We start from the raw sequence: 17,986 nt of genomic DNA, 5'->3' as shown, positions 1-17,986 counted from the left end.
AGACATGTATGGTCATTGGCCCCACCAAATCCGGTGGGCCATTGCATGTATGGCCGTATGGGCGTCTAAGTATAAATGATTAAATAACACCAACTCTTCCTTAATAAAAATCCAATTGTATGGCCAACCCAAAAAAGGGGCCACATGTGCCCGTGGCTAACTCGAAAAAAACGGAGGCACACGTGAGGGGAGTGTTTAAGGATAAATGATTAAAGGGATAAATACATTTACACTCCCTCTAGTTTCTGACACATCCACTTGGGCCCCTGTAGTTTAAAAAGTGACAAAGACATCCCCTCTAGTTTCAATTTGTTTAAGGTTTGCCCCATCAGCTAAAAGTTCGTCCATAGATTGAAGGGTTAGGATGATCCGATGGAGCTGATTTTTTGGGGTTTGGATTCGGGTACGGGCCCACATTATTTGGATGATCCAAAGCGTTCATTTGATGGGTCCTGACATAGATAGGGTGTGCCCAAAAAATCAGCTCCATCGGATCATCCTAACCCTTCAATCTATGGACGAACCTTCAGCTGAGGGGGCAAACCTTAAACAAATTGAAACTAGAGGGGATGTCTGTCACTTTTTAAACTACAGGGGTCCAACTGGATGTGTCAGAAACTAGAGGGGTGTAAATGAATTTATCCCATGATTAAATAACAACAGCTCTAACAGCTTAGGCCCTGTTTGTTTAAGAGTGTGACAACCAATGGTAAGGGCCCAACCGATTATTGGCCCAATGGTTGGGGCCCTCACCATTACAATCCGAAACAAACAGGCCTACGTCTGAATACCCACAAGATTTAGATTTGGATTTGGATTTCTCACATTTGAAGGTGAGATTTGGAACTAGATTGGATCCTTCGATTTTCAAATCAGCTACAACAGTTAAAAAAAATATTATTTTCATATGTAAAAATCCATATTTGTAGCAATTACCTTCACCCTCGTTGCTGCAGCAGCGCAACGTCCCTCCCTCCCTCTCTCGTACAACATGAGCATGAGGGAGATAGATGTATTTTGTATCCAAAACTCAAATCCAAAAACATGAGGTATCCAAACGTAGCCTAAACATTTGGAGTAATTTTCACAATCGGACTTCTTGTTTAGCTCATTCAAACAAATTATAGCATGATTCAAACTTACCTGGTCCGACCATTGTTTTAAGTCTAGATGCCCCTGTATTTTTTGGATTTTTGAGAATCGATTTTGGGTATAAAATCAATTCTTTACGAAGATGAGTGTTTGTTTGGCTGTGTAAAATCATTTTTGGGCTCAAATAAATTCTTCATACCAACAATATGTATATTTTTGCTCGGAATTAGAAGCATTCTGAGTCCAAATTTAGAATGAGACCGATTCACATACATCGCGACACAGCGCAACGCGCTTCGTCGCCCAATACTAAACCGTTGGATTATTTTGACGATCCAGATTGAAAAGAGTAGAAAACAGGTTGCTTGGGTAACTGGTGAGTGTTTTTCTCTTTCCTACTCTTAAGGGCCACGATAATCATGAAAAAAATATCCTCTTCCTTGATTCAAAGGCTGTAATTTCTATTTCTGCTCATTCTTCGAAAATAACGGGTAGCGGAATTGAAAGTATCTTCATCTCTCTTCTTTCCTTGGTCTTCTTCTTCTTGTTTTTGTGTTTGTTCTATATTAGGGATCTTGAATCAGTGAATTTGTGTTGGTTTATGAGGGAAGAGGAGGAGAAGAACAGATTTGTTCTCCTTCTCGTTCCTTGTTTCCATTTACAACTCATGGGCCATGTGAATCTATCACCCTGCAATTTCCTTTCCCAACAATTATCAGAAATCAAGGAATAAAAGAGGAGGGAATTAAAGATATCACTTATCACACTGAAAGAATATTTGAGAATCAAATAAAAAAAGAAAGGAAATTCTATCAGATTTTTAAAATTAATATAAAAAATAACAATAAACAAAGAAATGAGAAAAGAATTTCAAATTCTACTGTTCCAAGGGCTGTTGAGGTTTTTTTGTTAGTTTTTTAGATACAACAACCCAATTCCATCTTGTTTAAATCAGCGGGAACGAAAATTCAAATGTAAAACAAACACGATATAATTTTGATATGTAATTTTGAGTCCAAAAATCAATTTTGAACTCGTAATCAGTTCTCAACAACCAAACTAAACAGGGCCTAAGAACTGTTTTCCTTCGCCCAAATCGCACGAAGGAGATGAACGAGGGTGAGTTGAAACGGGAAACTCCGGCCATTTTTTGGGAGATTGGAGACCGCAATTTCCTATTGTCTTCCTAAGACGTAGGAAAAAGAGATCGTTTTTGCGTGATTATCATGGCCCTAGAGACTGAAGAGTAGGAAAGGAGATAAACGCTTACCGGTTACTCAAACAACTTGTTTTTTACCCTTTTCAATCTGGACCGTCAAAATAATCCAATGGTTTCGTATTGGGCGACGAAGCACGTTGCGCTGTGTGGCAATGTACGTGAATCGGCCTCATTTAGAATTGTAAAGTGAATGCCTAATTTAATTTTGCCAAGATTTGTTTGGACTTAAAATCTAAAGCAAGCATGCTTATTTGGTTGATAGAGAAGTGGTAGAAAGGACAACTTTTTAATGATTTCGCCACCTTTCTTTGTTTGGTTGCGGAAAAAATATTTAGTCCAGCCCAGAAAAAAACACTCATCTTTGGTCCCCTGCCTTTTATGACTTGAAAACTCCAAATGTAACTTTCCTTTATGGATAGAAATGAGCTAATAAATCACACCCCACACTTACTTTTTTGGGAAAACTACTAGAAACCTTCTGGATAAAAACATATTTACACAAATCCCCCCAAAAATTTTGTAATTATCAATCACCCCATAAATAACTTTTAATTTTGCCTATTACCCACTTTCCCCTTTCTTATGTCACCTTGCAAATCCCTAAAATCTCTCCGTCAATTAATCTCTCTCTCTCTCTCTCTCTCTCTCTCTCTCTCTCTCTCTCTCAATCAATAAGTATCGTTTGAAGTTTGAACTCTCTCTCTCTCTCTCTTAATTGATAAATTTTAGCCCTACATGAACGTGCAGCCCAAAAAAGTACAGTGGGCCCACATTCTTTTTGTGATCCTAGCCATTCATTTGTTGTAAATAAAGTGGGCCCACTTTATTTTAGTGATCTGAGTCATTCATTTGCAGTTCCCTTGTTCCCTGACGTGGATAGGAAGTGCCCAGAATATCTCCTCCATAGGATGATCCTAACCCTCCGATTTGTTTAGATTTAAAATGGGGATCGGAGGGTTAGGATCATCCTATGGAGGTCATTTTCGGCGCACATCCTATCCGCATCAGGTATAACAAATTAATGGCTTGGATCACCAAAATAATGTGGGCCCATTGTATTTATGGTCTGCACGTGCATGCCCGCCCATCCCATATAATTTCTCTAATAGAGAGAGAGACCAAAAAAGGGACATCTCTATGGGGTCCGTATGGTGGGAGTGTGAGATGGACCAATGAGTTAAGAGGGGGATGGATTGATGGATGGAGAGGTTTGAGAGAGTGCAAACGATTAATGGATAGAGAGATTTTAGGGATTTGTAAGGGTGATATAAGGGTAAAATGGGTAAAAGGCAAAATTAAAATCTATTTAGGGCCCTATTGGTAGTTAAGAAATTTTTGGGGTGATTTGTGTAGATAATTTTTATTTGGAGGGTTTTTAGTAGTTTTCTCTACCTTTTTTTTATAGCCTATTGCCATTGTCTCCCAAGTCTGAGAAGTCTGCAGAGGTTATTTTCATTTCATTTCAAAATGGGACTTGCTAGCATCCATCACACGAGGCATGCTGCGGATGGCCTGTTGGATTAGAGAGCAGCCACCTTGCGAATGAAGACAAAATCTGCTGAAAAGTGAGGCAGTGTGTCTGTTCTGACATGCAACAGGCCATCTGAGAAATGCCTTATGCGATGGACGGTAGCAAATCCCTTTCAAAATTGATGTTATTTTGGAAGTGATAATATGAGGCGAAATGACAATTGCACCCCCTTTAAGAGTACTGTCGCCCTTTTGTTTGTCCTCTCAAGATAAAGACAACAAAAAAGGAGTTGAAAGTGCCATTAATTTTAGGAAAAGACAAACAAAAAGAGAACGGAAACGCTGAAAAAGGAGCTCCAAACGTCACTTCCTAGTAAAAGAAGCTGTCTACGTGCAGTGCAAATGAGAAATGATCTGGAGTCAGAGGAGTCCTTAGCAATCCAAAAAAAATGAGAACTGATCTCATAAGATTCAAAGGATCCATTCCATTTTAACAAAGGACAGAAAAATAGAGTAATTGCAATGAAGTTAGTGATTCCTTTGTGCGTCAAAGGAGCCCATTTTATGAAATAAAATATTTGTTCTGAAGTTATCAGAATTCCTTACTCTCCAAGAAACACAAGACTGCTATACCCATTCAGACAACTAGTGAAGATGGGGGATTCCCTACTCTCCAAGCAGGCGGCGTTATATTTTCTTCTTTGACTAATATTTGCCATCAGATACTTCTTACTCTTATCGTACTTGATACTTGTTCCACGAGAAATGCAGAGTAGAAAGGTCAACTCTCATGAGATTGTATACAATACGTGGTCACTTAGATCGACACTGTTTAAGAGTCCTAGCTGGGGGCTGCCTAGGTACGGGCTAGACACATAAGAGCTTGGTATGTGACAGGTTTAAAGGGCATAGCCTAATGCATCCAGCTATTGGGCTTTTGACATACTGGTTAGGTACCTATCTAACATTAATGTTACGGTCTTAAGTAGGGACGTGTTTACGTGACTATGTAGGACCTAGCCTAGCATGGGTAAGGTTTAAAGGGCCATGTCTAACCTGTTCCATTAGCGATGGAGCTTTTAGCATATTGGTTAGGTACCTAACAATAATGTGAGTCTTAAGTGGGGCCTGCTTAGGTATGGCCCTAGGCAAGACCCAACCTGGCATTGGACAGGCTTAAAGAGCCTAGCCTAACACATTACATCAATTCCAGAGCTTTTGGCGTATTGGTTAGGTTGCTAAAAACACCATTCAATTGTTGGTGGGCGTGTAGAATCAAATCATTCATTGTTGGTCCCTGTCGTAGATAGACTGTGCATCAAAAAATCATCTTAATAGGATGATTTAATACCTCATATATTATATATATATATATATATATATATATATTTGGTGTAAAATATATACAACGGTACAAAAACAACCATAAATCGAAGGGTTAGAATTATGAAACCTTCACAGATCGAAGAGTTAGGATCATCCTATGAAGAAAATTACTGGGCGTACTTGGTCGAGTAGATAAGCTTATCTACTTGGTCGGCTAAAAAGAGTGGGGCCCCATATTTTTTTGGGTGATCCAAACCATTCATTTGAAAGGTCCTTACCTAGATAGGGTGTCTACAAAAAATCAGCCCCATAAGATCATCCTAACTCATCCAACAATGGAGGAAAAATGGGCAGATTTGTGGATAAATTCTGTCTGTCCATTTCCCCCCATTTTTCCTTCTACATTTGGATGGGTTAGGATGATCCTATGGAGCTGATTTTTTGTTGACACCCTATCTAGGTAAGGGTTTTTCAAATGAATAGTTTGGATCACCCAAACAATGTGGGACCCCACTGCTTTTAGCTCGACCGAGCAGATAAGCTTATCTACTCGACCGTGTACGGTCACTTTTCCGATAATTGATGTAGAAATTGTACTGTTTGTATATTTGTATTCGAGTGTGCATCAAATAAAATTCGGACTCTCATTAATCGTCGTACATCCTGTATGCTAGAGGAGATGGACAAGGAAAGAGATATAAAATTTAGAGAAGATTTCACTAAATTTGGATTATTTACAATAGAGCTCAAGGTGTGCTTATATTGAGCACATACATGATAAACATAGAAAGAGATAAAGCAAACTATGGAAAGAGATAATGATGGATTAATCTAATCTAATCTACTTACTAGTTAAATGTAACTGCCTATTATAGTGGGTTGCCTCATTAACCAACTTGCCTATTCTCCCACAAGAAGATCCAACGGTGAGATCTACACCTAATCCAATGGTGGATCTCACATATTCTAACAAAAGAAGGGGGCCAAAAGTATCATATGTGATTGGGACTGAGGATCAATGGCTTGTGAAAAAAAGGAGTTTTATATAGTGGTCCGACTTACGTGCCAGTATCAGGGGAAGCCATCCTTGATATTTGACCCAAGGATAATGCCTTGTTTTGATTGTAGGAATTTTCTGGAAAAAGTTTGAAATAGAAAAAACTTTTCTAAATTTTTTTGCCTTTCAGTTATTTGATTACAAAATGGAAAAAGTAACATAAACGATGGTTGAAAATTTAATTATAGGAAACTTTAATTTATAATGATATCCCTCTAACTATATCATTTGCTTCTAAATTGCGGTGACAAAAAAAAATTCTAAGAAAAAAAATTCCACGTAAGTTTTTTTTCCCGCAATTCAAACCGGGCTTAATTTACAAATTATGGCCCGATTAATTATTGAGAATTATGAAGTGGCCGCCGTTAAGAAAATATTTCCAAAAGATCCTTAAATTATAAACCAACATTTTGTTGGCAAAAAAGACGAAGCCTTGAATCAATTCTAAAAGAGGAAGTCTAAACTGAACATGCATGATGGTGATGTGCAGTCAATAATAGGAGAGCCCTTTCACCTCTTTTTTGCAAGGGCTCCCTTCAGTCTTAGAATTCCTCATTCTAAAAATATGGTTGTTGTTTCTATAAAAGTTATAGTCTTGGTGTTTTTCGTTCTAAAAAGCACTATAAATTCTCGTAAGAATACAAGAAAGAAAAAAAAAAGGGCCGTGATAAATCGACCCCCGTATATCTTAAATCGGCCTCATATAGGGGGAAGTGATATCTACGCCCCTTTTCATCACCAGGGACACCTGGTGCCAGTATACCAATGACTAAAGGGGGCCTAATGTACTTGATGTCAGTAGAATCTAGTGGCCTTGATTGCCACATACACTGGCGCCGGGTGTCCTGGTGATGAAAAGGAGCGTAAATATCACTTCCCCATATAGGGCACTGGCCGTGCTGTGAGAGAGAGAGAGAGAGAGAGCTAACAAAATAAATAAATAAAGAATATAAAGAAGAAAGTGCCACAACCTTTTCTTTGGCATTTCGTGGGGACTAGAAGCTCCCTTCCTTGTGTGTCAAACGTGGGCTTTGTCTTTATTTTCAAACGAAATCCCGTTTTGCACGTAGTTTTTAGCATCAATAATGTTCAAAACTTTGGAATTTTTTTTTTTCTATTAAGATAATAGTATGTAGGGAGGGAGAATTTATATAATGGGTGGCCGTGAAGTCTAAAAAAGTAGGTACGTACCTACTTTTTTTTGATGATCCAAACCGATCATATGTTTGTGCACAACGTAAATAGGTTGTGCCCAAAAATCATTTCCATAGGATGATCCTAACTCTCCTAGCTGTAGAAAATTTCAAAAATAATTTTTAGAAATCTCCATTTTCAGATCAGTTCAGATCGGAGGGTTAGATCATCCTATGGAAATGATTTTTGGGATACACCCTATTTATGTTATGCCCAAAATGATAAACGGTTTGGATCATAAAAAAAAGTGGGCCGTACCTAGGCCCACTTTATTTTTTAGAGTTCACGTGCTCTCACGGCCACCCATCATATAATTTCTCTCCTTAGGAAGGTCCATGGAAATATGTGTCTAAAAGCTTGACTTTTTAGAAAATTGTGACAATCCATGATTATATTTTAAAGGTCAGGAATGCAGGGTTGAATATCTCAATAGTGAATCCATGAGTATTGTTTTACGAGAGAAGAAGGAGGGCCCACTTGTCTGTCCGTACTTTTTTCAACGACGTAACGTAATCGACTAACTTCTCTCTCTATATCTACCCTTCTCTCTAGCTCTCTCTCTCTCTCAAAAATAAAGAAGAGAAGGAGGAAAAGTATGGAGAACGGGGGAGGAGGAAAGAAAGCATGGAATTTCAAGACCAACGTGGCGCTGGAAACTGCGGGAAATCTAACAATCCGAGGGATTCTGAATGAGATTATGTCGAAACTTGATGTAGAAGACAAGAGACCTGTGATTCCTCTAGGCCATGGAGATCCCTCTCATTTCCCCTGCTTTAGAACCACTCCAGTTGCTGAAGATGCTGTAATCTCAGCCCTTCGTTCCGGGAAGTATAATTCGTATTCTTCCACCGTTGGCATTCTTCCCGCCAGAAGGTAAAAAAAAAAAAAACAGATCAGAAATCGTTTTTTCTTTTCTTTTTGCTTCATTGAGATTAGGGATTTGTGATTTCTCTTTCTTTCCATGTACATGGAGAGAGAGAGAGAGAGAGAGAGAGAGAGAGAGAGAGAGAGAGAGAGAGAGAGAGAGAGAGAGAGAGAGAGAGGGGGTTTACTCTAGTTGTTCTCTCTTGGGTTTTCTCTTGGGTTTTTTCTCAGGTTACTCTCCGTGTACGGTCTTGGGTTCAAGGAAAGGGTTGTGGGTTTCTGGGTTAATTGTTAATCCATTGTAATCCCTGTATATTGTTTTCTCATAGTGGAATAGGGGTGCAACAAATCTCTGCGTTCATCTTGTGGCTTGTGCTTGTTTTAATTTTATGTTAATTTGCGCACGATTGGGGATCGGATTTTCCTGGCTGATTTTCTCAACAGGGCTTCGGTGAAATTCATGTTGAAGTATAGATGATTGAATAAAACTAACTCTAACAGCTTAAGCCCCTGTTCGTTTGAGATTGTAACAACTGATTCTGAGCCCCAAACCAATTATTGGACTCAAAATTATGTTTTTTTATGAGTCCAATAATTGGTTTGGGGCTTGCAATTGTCTACACAATCTCAAACGAACAGTATGAGATTATCACAACCAAATTTAAACGTGTTTTTTAGTCCAATAATTGGTTCGGCACTTACAATTGGTTTTCATAAATCTTAAACAAACATGGCCTAAGCTTTTGGAGTAATTGGTGTTGTTTCACATTTCGGGACTGTGGGGTCGAATTCATGGATTGCTTTTTTGAGATTGAGATTGCGATTTGGATTTTGTTTTTGGCAGAGCGATTGCGGAGTATCTAAATCGCGATCTTCCATACAAGCTTTCGCCCGACGATGTTTTCGTTACTCTGGGTTGCACTCAATCGATTGAGATTGTTTTGTCCATCCTCGCTAGCCCCAAGGCCAACATCTTGCTTCCTAGGCCAGGGTTCCCATACTACGAAGCACGTGCTGCTTATAGCGGGATCGAAGCTCGGCATTTTGATCTCCTTCCTGAGAGGAATTGGGAGATCGATCTCGATGCCGTTGAAGCTCTGGCCGATGAGAACACTGTCGCAATGGTTGTCATAAACCCCAATAATCCTTGTGGGAATGTCTTCACCTATGAGCATTTGGCCAAGGTCTGCATTGTAAAAATTATGATGGATTGGGTTCCCTGTAAACTTTGGAATATGATTTGAATTTCAGGAAGAGTTATCCATTAAATGTAATTTGAATGATTTCCATTATATTGCACTTAGGTTGCTGAGACTGCAAGGAAGCTTGGAATTCTCATTCTTGCAGACGAAGTTTATGACCATCTCGCATTCGGGAGTAACCCATTTGTGCCCATGGGAGCATTTGGATCTGTCACTCCAGTGCTTACTCTTGGATCAATATCAAAGAGATGGGTAGTGCCAGGGTGGCGACTTGGTTGGCTAGTGACTAGTGACCCCAATGGCATCCTAAAAGAAAACAAGGTTCTTATGATTGATTACTTAACACGAATTATTTACATTCAATCTGTTATTACTTAATACAAATTATTGAAGCATGTTTTTTTTTCCACCGCTACTTAATCAATGGACTCGTATTTAGTTGTCATAGTCTTCAAAGTTCTGTTTAGAAAATAATGGCATTCGAAGTTGACTTGTCTTTAGTTGCCTGACTTGGATCCATGCTAACTTGCCTTATTCACCTTCTCAGATTGTAGACAGCATTATGAGCTACCTCAATATCTCGAGTGATCCTGCAACCTTTATTCAGGTGTGCATTAGATGTTTTTTTTAATTTTTTTATGAGAGTCTGCAAACATACTTGGCACATTTTTCTTGATAATGAGAGTATTTATGTTCATTCATGTATCTATGAAGGTATTTGTGTGTCTGCCTGATGTTGAAGGATATAATCTTGTGCAACTGTCATGAATTGAGTATGTGTTATATGATCCCGCTATATGTTATACCCAACTATGGCATGTGTACAATATTGTAGGCAACCCATCTTGAAGTGTCCTTAGGACATTCCACTTCTTATTCTATTTATTTATTCTTTTCTGTTGAACAAAATTACGACGATAGCATTTTAGCTTCCGCGTGAGCAGAGGAACTAAAGAACCTCTATAAAGGATGTAGTGCCAAATATCTCATACAAATAAAAGCAAGCTATTGGGACAGGGTTGGGTACGGTTCTTTATTTTTATTCTTTAAGACTTATCCATCAAGAACTTCAATAACCATGCAAACATTTTATTTGTTCCAGTGATAAGGAAATTGGCATGTCCCGACCCCACTGTGTAACTACTGTCTGGTTATGGGTCTTCCACCCTCCTCGGTTTTGTTTTCTAGCAGCACTAACCGTGCCCAACCCACTCCGCGGGGCCCGCCCCTTGGAGATGCCGAAAACGCGTCTACATGGGGAGAGGGAGTCCACATACATATATCCCAGAATCTTTCCCTCCTATTCCGATGTGGGATTTCATAGAAATAGTCCTTTTAATAACGAGTCCTCTCATACTATATTGTTCTCACAAATTTTTCAATCCATCTCAGTTATCTTATTCTAATCTTTCTTGTATACATTGTCAAAAGTTCCATCAACTTGATGGTTGGGTGATATTCTTTTTTTATTTATGAATGGTTGTTGGGTGATTATTCTTTCCCCAGAATAGTGATTTTGTTCCAACTTTCATATCTCTTAAAGTCGGTGTGATCATTGAGTGTTTCTTATGGCATAATGCGGATGATTGATCTTTATCATTTAGGAAGTCCCCATTTTTTACATTGAACCTCCCATTCCCTTGTCTTCTATTCTTCTGCTTCTGGTTGCCACTTCTTTTCACCAGGGTTGTTTTATTTCTGCAATAGTCAGCATACAAATAGTAGCCCTTCCAATTAATCTATTCAATGATCCATTTCTACCCACTACAAATCAATGTTATTCAAGAGTAGAAAGAATTTCTTGTCTTCAAGTTCGGGTCATTCCAAAATATTTGGGAGTTTAGATTATGTATCCGTATACCATTTACGTAGTCAAAAGAGTAATTGACAAATAAATTTAAAATCACCATTCAACTGCTGAGAAGAAGATGTATGTGCAGTATTACCGAATGAAAATTCCAAGGAATATATCCTCATGCAATTCAAGATTGCAACTCATCTCAATCCTATCTTAATTATCTTTCCACTTTATGATTGTGTTGCACACACCTCAAACAGAGGACTTGATCAACTGGAGCTTTCCAATGCCTGCTACAATCTTTGTTTCTTATCCCCAATCTCTGTTCCAAGCTTCAAGACAATGAAACCGGACTTTGCAGAGCTATATTGTGTTATCTCTTAACATTGGGCCAGTGTGGGCTCTTCTTTCTACAGGCAGAACGAGACAGTGGATTGGAAAGTGTATTTTTTAAGACATTTCTTTGATTGGGAGGTTGGCCGATCTCTTCTTTTTGTCTGGACTGATTTCAATCTACATAAAAAGCCAGGACGGAGATAAAGGGGTTTGGAAGTAGACCTTAGAAGGAAAATTCACTCTTAAATTGTTCTATAGACAGTTAATGTCACAGTTGACTGCTTCTGTTGCTAGGAGTTCATGGCAGGCCACTTCTCCCCATAGGGTTAATGCCTTTTGCTCGACGGCATGCTATGGTAAGATTCAAACTGTGGATCACCACTAAAGTCGAGAGAAGATCATTATCAATCACTATGCTCTGTGCTTGGCTGATGGGGAGTCTGTGGATCACTTATTTTTGCAATGTATGTGTGAGATTTGGTACTTCATCTTTGGCTTGTTTAATTTCTGTTGGGTTCTTCCAGGTCACATTGCTGATATTTGTTGGGCCTTCGCTCTATGGAATGCCAGACACAAAGTACTATGGAGTCTGTTTCTATCTGCTAAGCTTTGGCTTGTCTAGAAGGGAAGGAGTGGGGGAATATTGAAGGGGTAACTAGAGCAGTCTGCAACATTCTCCAACATATTTTCTTTAGTTGATCGGTGGGCCACAACTCTCCCCCCTTCAGCAGTATCTCAATGACCTCCGTCCATAGATCCTAGGAGGAGATTCGATTGAGTTGGTTTATTGAGGAGTGCCTGTGTCCTGGGTGGACTCTACCCCCTGTTTTTTGAAACTGAATTTTAATGGTTCGAGTTTGGGAAACTCGGGTTTTGCATGCATTGATGAACTTGTTAGGACCTCTGGTGATGAGATCAATTGGGCCTTATATGGGCCTATTAGTATGAAGGATTCTAATGAGGCCGAAGTTTAACCGTTGCTCAGTGGGATTCGGTTCATTCGGCTTGTTGTACAGTCAAGTTGGATGTTCTTATTATTGAGGGCGACTCCCACAATGTTATGAGAGAGAGAGAGAGAGAGAGAGAGAGAGAGAGAGAGAGAGAGAGAGAGAGAGAGAGAGAGAGAGAGAGAGAGAGAGAGATTCCGTTTAGGGGATTCTGGTCATAGTTGAGGATCATTTTATGAAGGCCATGAATCCCCGAACTACCCTCGTACTTAGGCTTGTGCAAGTATTACATTTTTAGAATTGATTTAAATATTTTGCCAAATTCTGACACTTGGTACCCTTGTCAGATTCTGACACCCGTACCTGTACCATGCAACATAGTTATCTTCTTAAGGGCTGATGGGAACTTAAATACTAGCTGCTTTGTGCAACTTGCCCAAATCAGTAACATTTTTCTTCGTTACATATTCCTTTTGAGACATGCTGAGTTGCTCTCACGGTCTCGCCTAGATGACTGGTGACTAGTTATGACTAGGTACTTCCCAGACACTAATTTGTGAAGGATCTTGATGGTTGCCCACACTCAGTACACCTACATGGTATGATAACAACAAATATGATGAAAATATAAAATCTTAACAGCACAAATGTGTGGAAAATACATCTTCCAATCATTTGGTTTTATTTTGCTGGGACTTCATGAATATTTTATTTATTGATGCCATATAACATTATCTTCACGTTTAACTAAATATTTGATGGACAGATTTTCCTGGACTGCATGAGTCCCTTCAGTTCACCAAGTGTCCATGAATATAGAATGTCATGACCGAGCTTGTTCCTAGTTTGTCGTCGGAGACTGTCAGCACAAAACAAATACCCAAAAGCCCATATTATGGTGCACATACAGTACTTTCTTGACCCGTACGGGTGTGGCTCAGAAGTAGACCTTATATGTATATATAGGAAAAGGTTTTGACCATAGTCTCACTCTATCCCAGTCACTTTTGGAAGTTTGACATCCTGCGGGTTTTCCTCAAGATTTCATTCTATTAGAGATATTCTTCTTATTGTATGGGCATGAATGATTAGGCGTCTTAGTTTCTAGGGTCTGTCTCCTTTTTCATTTTCACATGGATTGTATTCTGCTGCCTCATTAATCACCAATAATCTCGTTTTGTTCAACGCATATTCGTTCGTGGCTGTTGTTTGTTCTTTCTCTTTTGCCTGGATGACTCGCACATCTGATAACAAGGGTAGTCAATGGGCTCTTCTTGAGAGGGTCATCAACTTTTGCCTTTTTGCATAATGTCAGTCTAGAAGTGACTGAAACCAATACACTACCAGGACCAAAAGAAAGTCTCACCCAGGGTTGGGTGTCAACTTGAAGAGCTCCCAGAGCACTAGATCGTTCACCCTTGGTTCCTTGATGGATAAACATTTCAGATACTTCAGATATTGATCTGTTGAATTATAAGCTGTCAACTTCACTTTGGATGCGAGAACTTATGGCTGCACTCTCTATTTATTTTCCTTTGGTTTTAAATTTTATCATGATACTCAGGTCAATATATCAGGCTTCAAGTCTACAAATCATTGAGAGAACAAGAGAATTCATGTAGGGAAATGATTTCTACGCTCCAGTGTTTTGATAAACATGCGCTCCACTTGTTTGTCGTGTAGTATTTAAAGGGATGTCAGAGGATATTACGGTTCTCAAAAAGCTCTTAAAGCCCTTTAAATACTACACGACAAACAAGTGAACGCATGTTTATCAAAACATTGGAGCGCTGAAATCATTTCCCTTCATATACCGAGTCAAATGGAAGATATGTGTGTGTGTGTGTGTGTGGGGGGGGGGGGGGTGGGTGGGTGGGCGGACGCGCGCTTATATTATGATAGTATAAAGGAGATTTTCTTTTGAATGACAACGGGAATATGATAGAATAAAGGAGATATTGCTTCTTTTTTTCTCCAGATAATCTTTAAATTTCTTCTTAAATTTAGTGTTAAGTTATTATTTGTTGATTTATATTTATGTTTTGGTGGAATTCTTTTATTTCTTTTTATGTTTATAGAATGGGGCCCTCATTGGATGGCCCTAATGTGGCGTTACGTAATTAATTCAATCTCATACCTATTTAAATGCTTGAAGTTTTGTGGGATTGATTCTCAACATCAACGAAATTCCTCCTCTCTCTCTCTCTCTCTCTCTCTCTCTCCACGATATTCCTCTTCTTAAATGTTCTTTCTTCTCTTTCTCTCTTTTGTTTCCTCTTCTTCCCCGCATGAATTGATTATGTTTTGCATCTAAATATTAACATTTATCATGATAATGTGCTCAATGTATCAGGGTGCAATTCCTCAAATCCTTGAAAATACAAAAGAGGATTTCTTTAACAAGACAATTCATGTACTGAGGCAGACAGCAGATATATGCTATGAAAAAATAAAGGAGATCGACTGCATTACTTGTCCACACAAACCAGAGGGATCCATGTTTGTAATGGTGAGCGAATAGGAAATTTGATGTTGTATTTCCCTTATAATATGTATTGGTCGAAACTTGCTTATATTAATCAAATGCAGGCAAAGCTGAATCTGTCACATCTGGAAGGCGTTGATGATGATATTGACTTCTGTTGCAAACTGGCCAAAGAGGAAGGTGTAATCATTCTACCAGGTGAGCGAGACTTAATGGCAGTCATCAGGTTATTGCTAGAGCAAAAAAAAGTTTATCATGATATAATGTGATTTTGAAGTTGTTGGTTTTCTTTTACTTTGTTCTGCATAGATAAAGGGTGTTTGAAAAATATGTGCAAATAGATGAATTGCCTAAGATATGCATCAATAAAAAATTTCAATATAATTATGTAACTTAATCACAGTCGTTTTGCGCCGGACCTGGATATGAGGTGTCATACACACTGACCCCAGAAAATTGCCACATTGACATATCCATACAGTTATATGATAATGTTGACAGTTGAAATATATAGGAAGGGAAATAAATAATATCTGCACTCCCTTGTTTTAGGAATGGAACTTCATTGTATCTTTATTTTACGCTTCCCTAATTAGCTGTTAAAGGCTGTCGATCCAAAAAATCTATCAATAGCCAATCAGGAAAGTGAGCGCCATCATCTAAACAAGGGAGTGTGGAAATCATTTCCCTTACAGGAAATATGTAAAGCCATATCTGGATATTTAGAAATGCATTAAACAGTAAATAGTGCATAAATAATACAAGCTAGCAGAGAAAAAAAATAAATTTATGTATTTTTCCTGTGTCTACAAGTGCCGACAGACGTCCAACGTAGCAGTTTTTATAATCCCCTCCTTTTTTTGAATGGCTATAATCCCCTCCATTTTTTGAATGTTGAATGGCTATAATCCCCCATTATACTAATGGCAAATAGTATAAAGGGGGGATTATGTATTTTTCCTGTGTCTATAAGTATTTCTGTTTCTGTTCAACAAGTCAGTGAGATTAACTATTTTATCCTCTTTCTCAACGTTTAAAAAATTCAATGATTAATGCAATAATTAAACTGCTACTTTGATTGGAAATCGGAATGCTGATTAAGAAATTCATTTCTTGCAGGAAGCGCGGTGGGGTTGAAAAATTGGCTTCGCATCACTTTTGCTATAGAGCCATCTTCTCTTGAAGATGGTCTTGGGAGAGTAAAATCCTTCTACCAGAGGCACGCTAAGAAAAAGTAAATTTAAAATTCCAGAAAAATAAAGGTGTTCTAGTCAAGGGACCGAGGATCAGCAACACCGTGTTGGGTCTCCTCTCCCTTAGCTACCTAAGTTACTGTTACTACACGCAGGTTTTTCAGTTGGGTCTTCTAGAATAGTTGGGAGCAACTATCATCTTGAATGTAATTCTACAATATGTATTTGAGTCTGTCAATAAGGTGTTGATGAGCCAACCTTCACGTTGGATCTCCACCCTATTAGTTAACTGAATTACTGTTATTTTCTATTGGTATTTTCATTAGGCTCTTATAACAGTTGAGAACAAGTTATTGTCCTTTGGTTGTAGTGAGAAAGAAGTATCCGAGTCAATACTCTAACAGCTTAAGCTTTTGGAGTAATTGGTTGTTTCACATGGTAACAGAGCTAAGGCAGGTCCTGAGTTCCAAACCCAACAACTCCTTGATATTAAAAATTCACGTATATGGCCAATCCTAAAAAGAGGGGCCACACGTGAGGGAAGTGTTAAGTATAAATGATTAAATAACACCAACTCTGATAGCTTAAGCTTCTGGAGTAATTGTTTGTTTCACAGTATCCTCTTTTGGCTTCCTAGAATGGTTGAAACTTGAAAGCAGCTATAATCTTTTGAAATTTGAATGCAGTAATGTTTTCAGTTAAAGAAACCTTGCCAATTAGACTACATACCTTCAGCAGTTGGTATTTTATTCAACTCTCTCTTTTGGGACTGCCTTTTTACATTTGTTTCAGCCATGTCTATGGCTAGAAATACAGAATCTAAGGCTATGTTAGGCAACCATGAAGTTTTTTTTCCATGAAATATTAGTTTATAATGTTGTGAGACCTTACTTAGCAAAACTCCGTTTTAAACAGCGGTATTTTTTTTTTCTTTTTTTTTAATTATTGCCGTGCCGTTTAATACTCCTTTTAAAACTTCTACAACAAATAAAACTCCATTTTTTGAGGCAAACGTTTTAAATGCATTTAATTCTTTTGCCAACTTTTCAATTTTAACCCCAGCATAGTTTGTAAATGACAATTTTAAAGTCACTTTCTTCTGTTTCCGTTTTTTAACTATGTTTTTTTGAACCAATACGGTGCTAAACTTGAATTTTTGCCGTCCCCTTTTTTTGCCGAATCACATTTTGCTAACTAATGGGTAAGAGAGGGGTAAGGAGCATGGGAGATGGAGAGACTAGAGAGGGAATGAGTGAGGAGAGGGTGAGAAAATGCTAAAAAAAAAAAAGGAAAAATAAATCATATTTCTAATATGGTTTTTTCCCTGTTTTTCAGCCTTTCGCCCTTTCCTCACCCTTTCTGGAAAAAAAAAACCCAAACAGGCTAAACAGTGTCAAAATCCCAATCTGGCATGGAACAAGGTGAGCACATACAGCTTGCCTGATTCATGACCAAACGGTCTACATCAGGAATTTACATCAGAGATTTTAATCAGCAATGTTTACTAGAGGTGAAAGTTACCACCATTTTCATATTAAGTAAATAATCTTGGTCCTTTTCAGGGCGATGATAAATTCGCACCCTCTGTAGGATAATTCGCACCCTTGAACAACAATAAGCAACAACTTGTTGTAATTTTAATAAGAATCTCAATGACAAAAAACAGCAGAGTTAAGATGATAATTCTCAGGTGGGCCTGATGGGCCTCAACCCCATCCTATATGGGCCGGGCATTACAGTCCGGCCCATTAACATGATACTTGGGTGGAGTGAGTACTGTAGAAACTACAAAGCCGTCTGTGG

General features: G+C 38.5%; 1 protein-coding gene across 1 annotated transcript; it reads left to right on the top strand.

Moving 5' to 3' along the window:
- The first annotated feature begins 7,902 nt into the window (after positions 1-7,902).
- LOC143847507 (nicotianamine aminotransferase 1-like) lies at positions 7,903-16,541 on the top strand. The gene is made up of 7 exons (XM_077356366.1): positions 7,903-8,231; positions 9,067-9,406; positions 9,527-9,745; positions 9,972-10,031; positions 14,859-15,014; positions 15,095-15,188; positions 16,110-16,541. The coding sequence occupies exons 1-7, from the start codon at positions 7,954-7,956 to the stop codon at positions 16,226-16,228; spliced, it is 1,266 nt and encodes a 421-aa protein (XP_077212481.1). The 5' UTR covers positions 7,903-7,953; the 3' UTR covers positions 16,229-16,541.
- Positions 16,542-17,986: the final 1,445 nt, after the last annotated feature.

Source organism: Tasmannia lanceolata, unplaced genomic scaffold (genome assembly GCF_043159265.1).
Source record: "Tasmannia lanceolata isolate RefF3 unplaced genomic scaffold, GAP_Taslan_0.1 ptg000015l, whole genome shotgun sequence".
In the NCBI taxonomy this organism is placed as follows: Eukaryota; Viridiplantae; Streptophyta; class Magnoliopsida; order Canellales; family Winteraceae; genus Tasmannia; species Tasmannia lanceolata.
The sequence above is the reverse complement of the archived record's forward strand: the minus strand, read 5'-3'. Positions and strand labels throughout refer to the sequence as shown.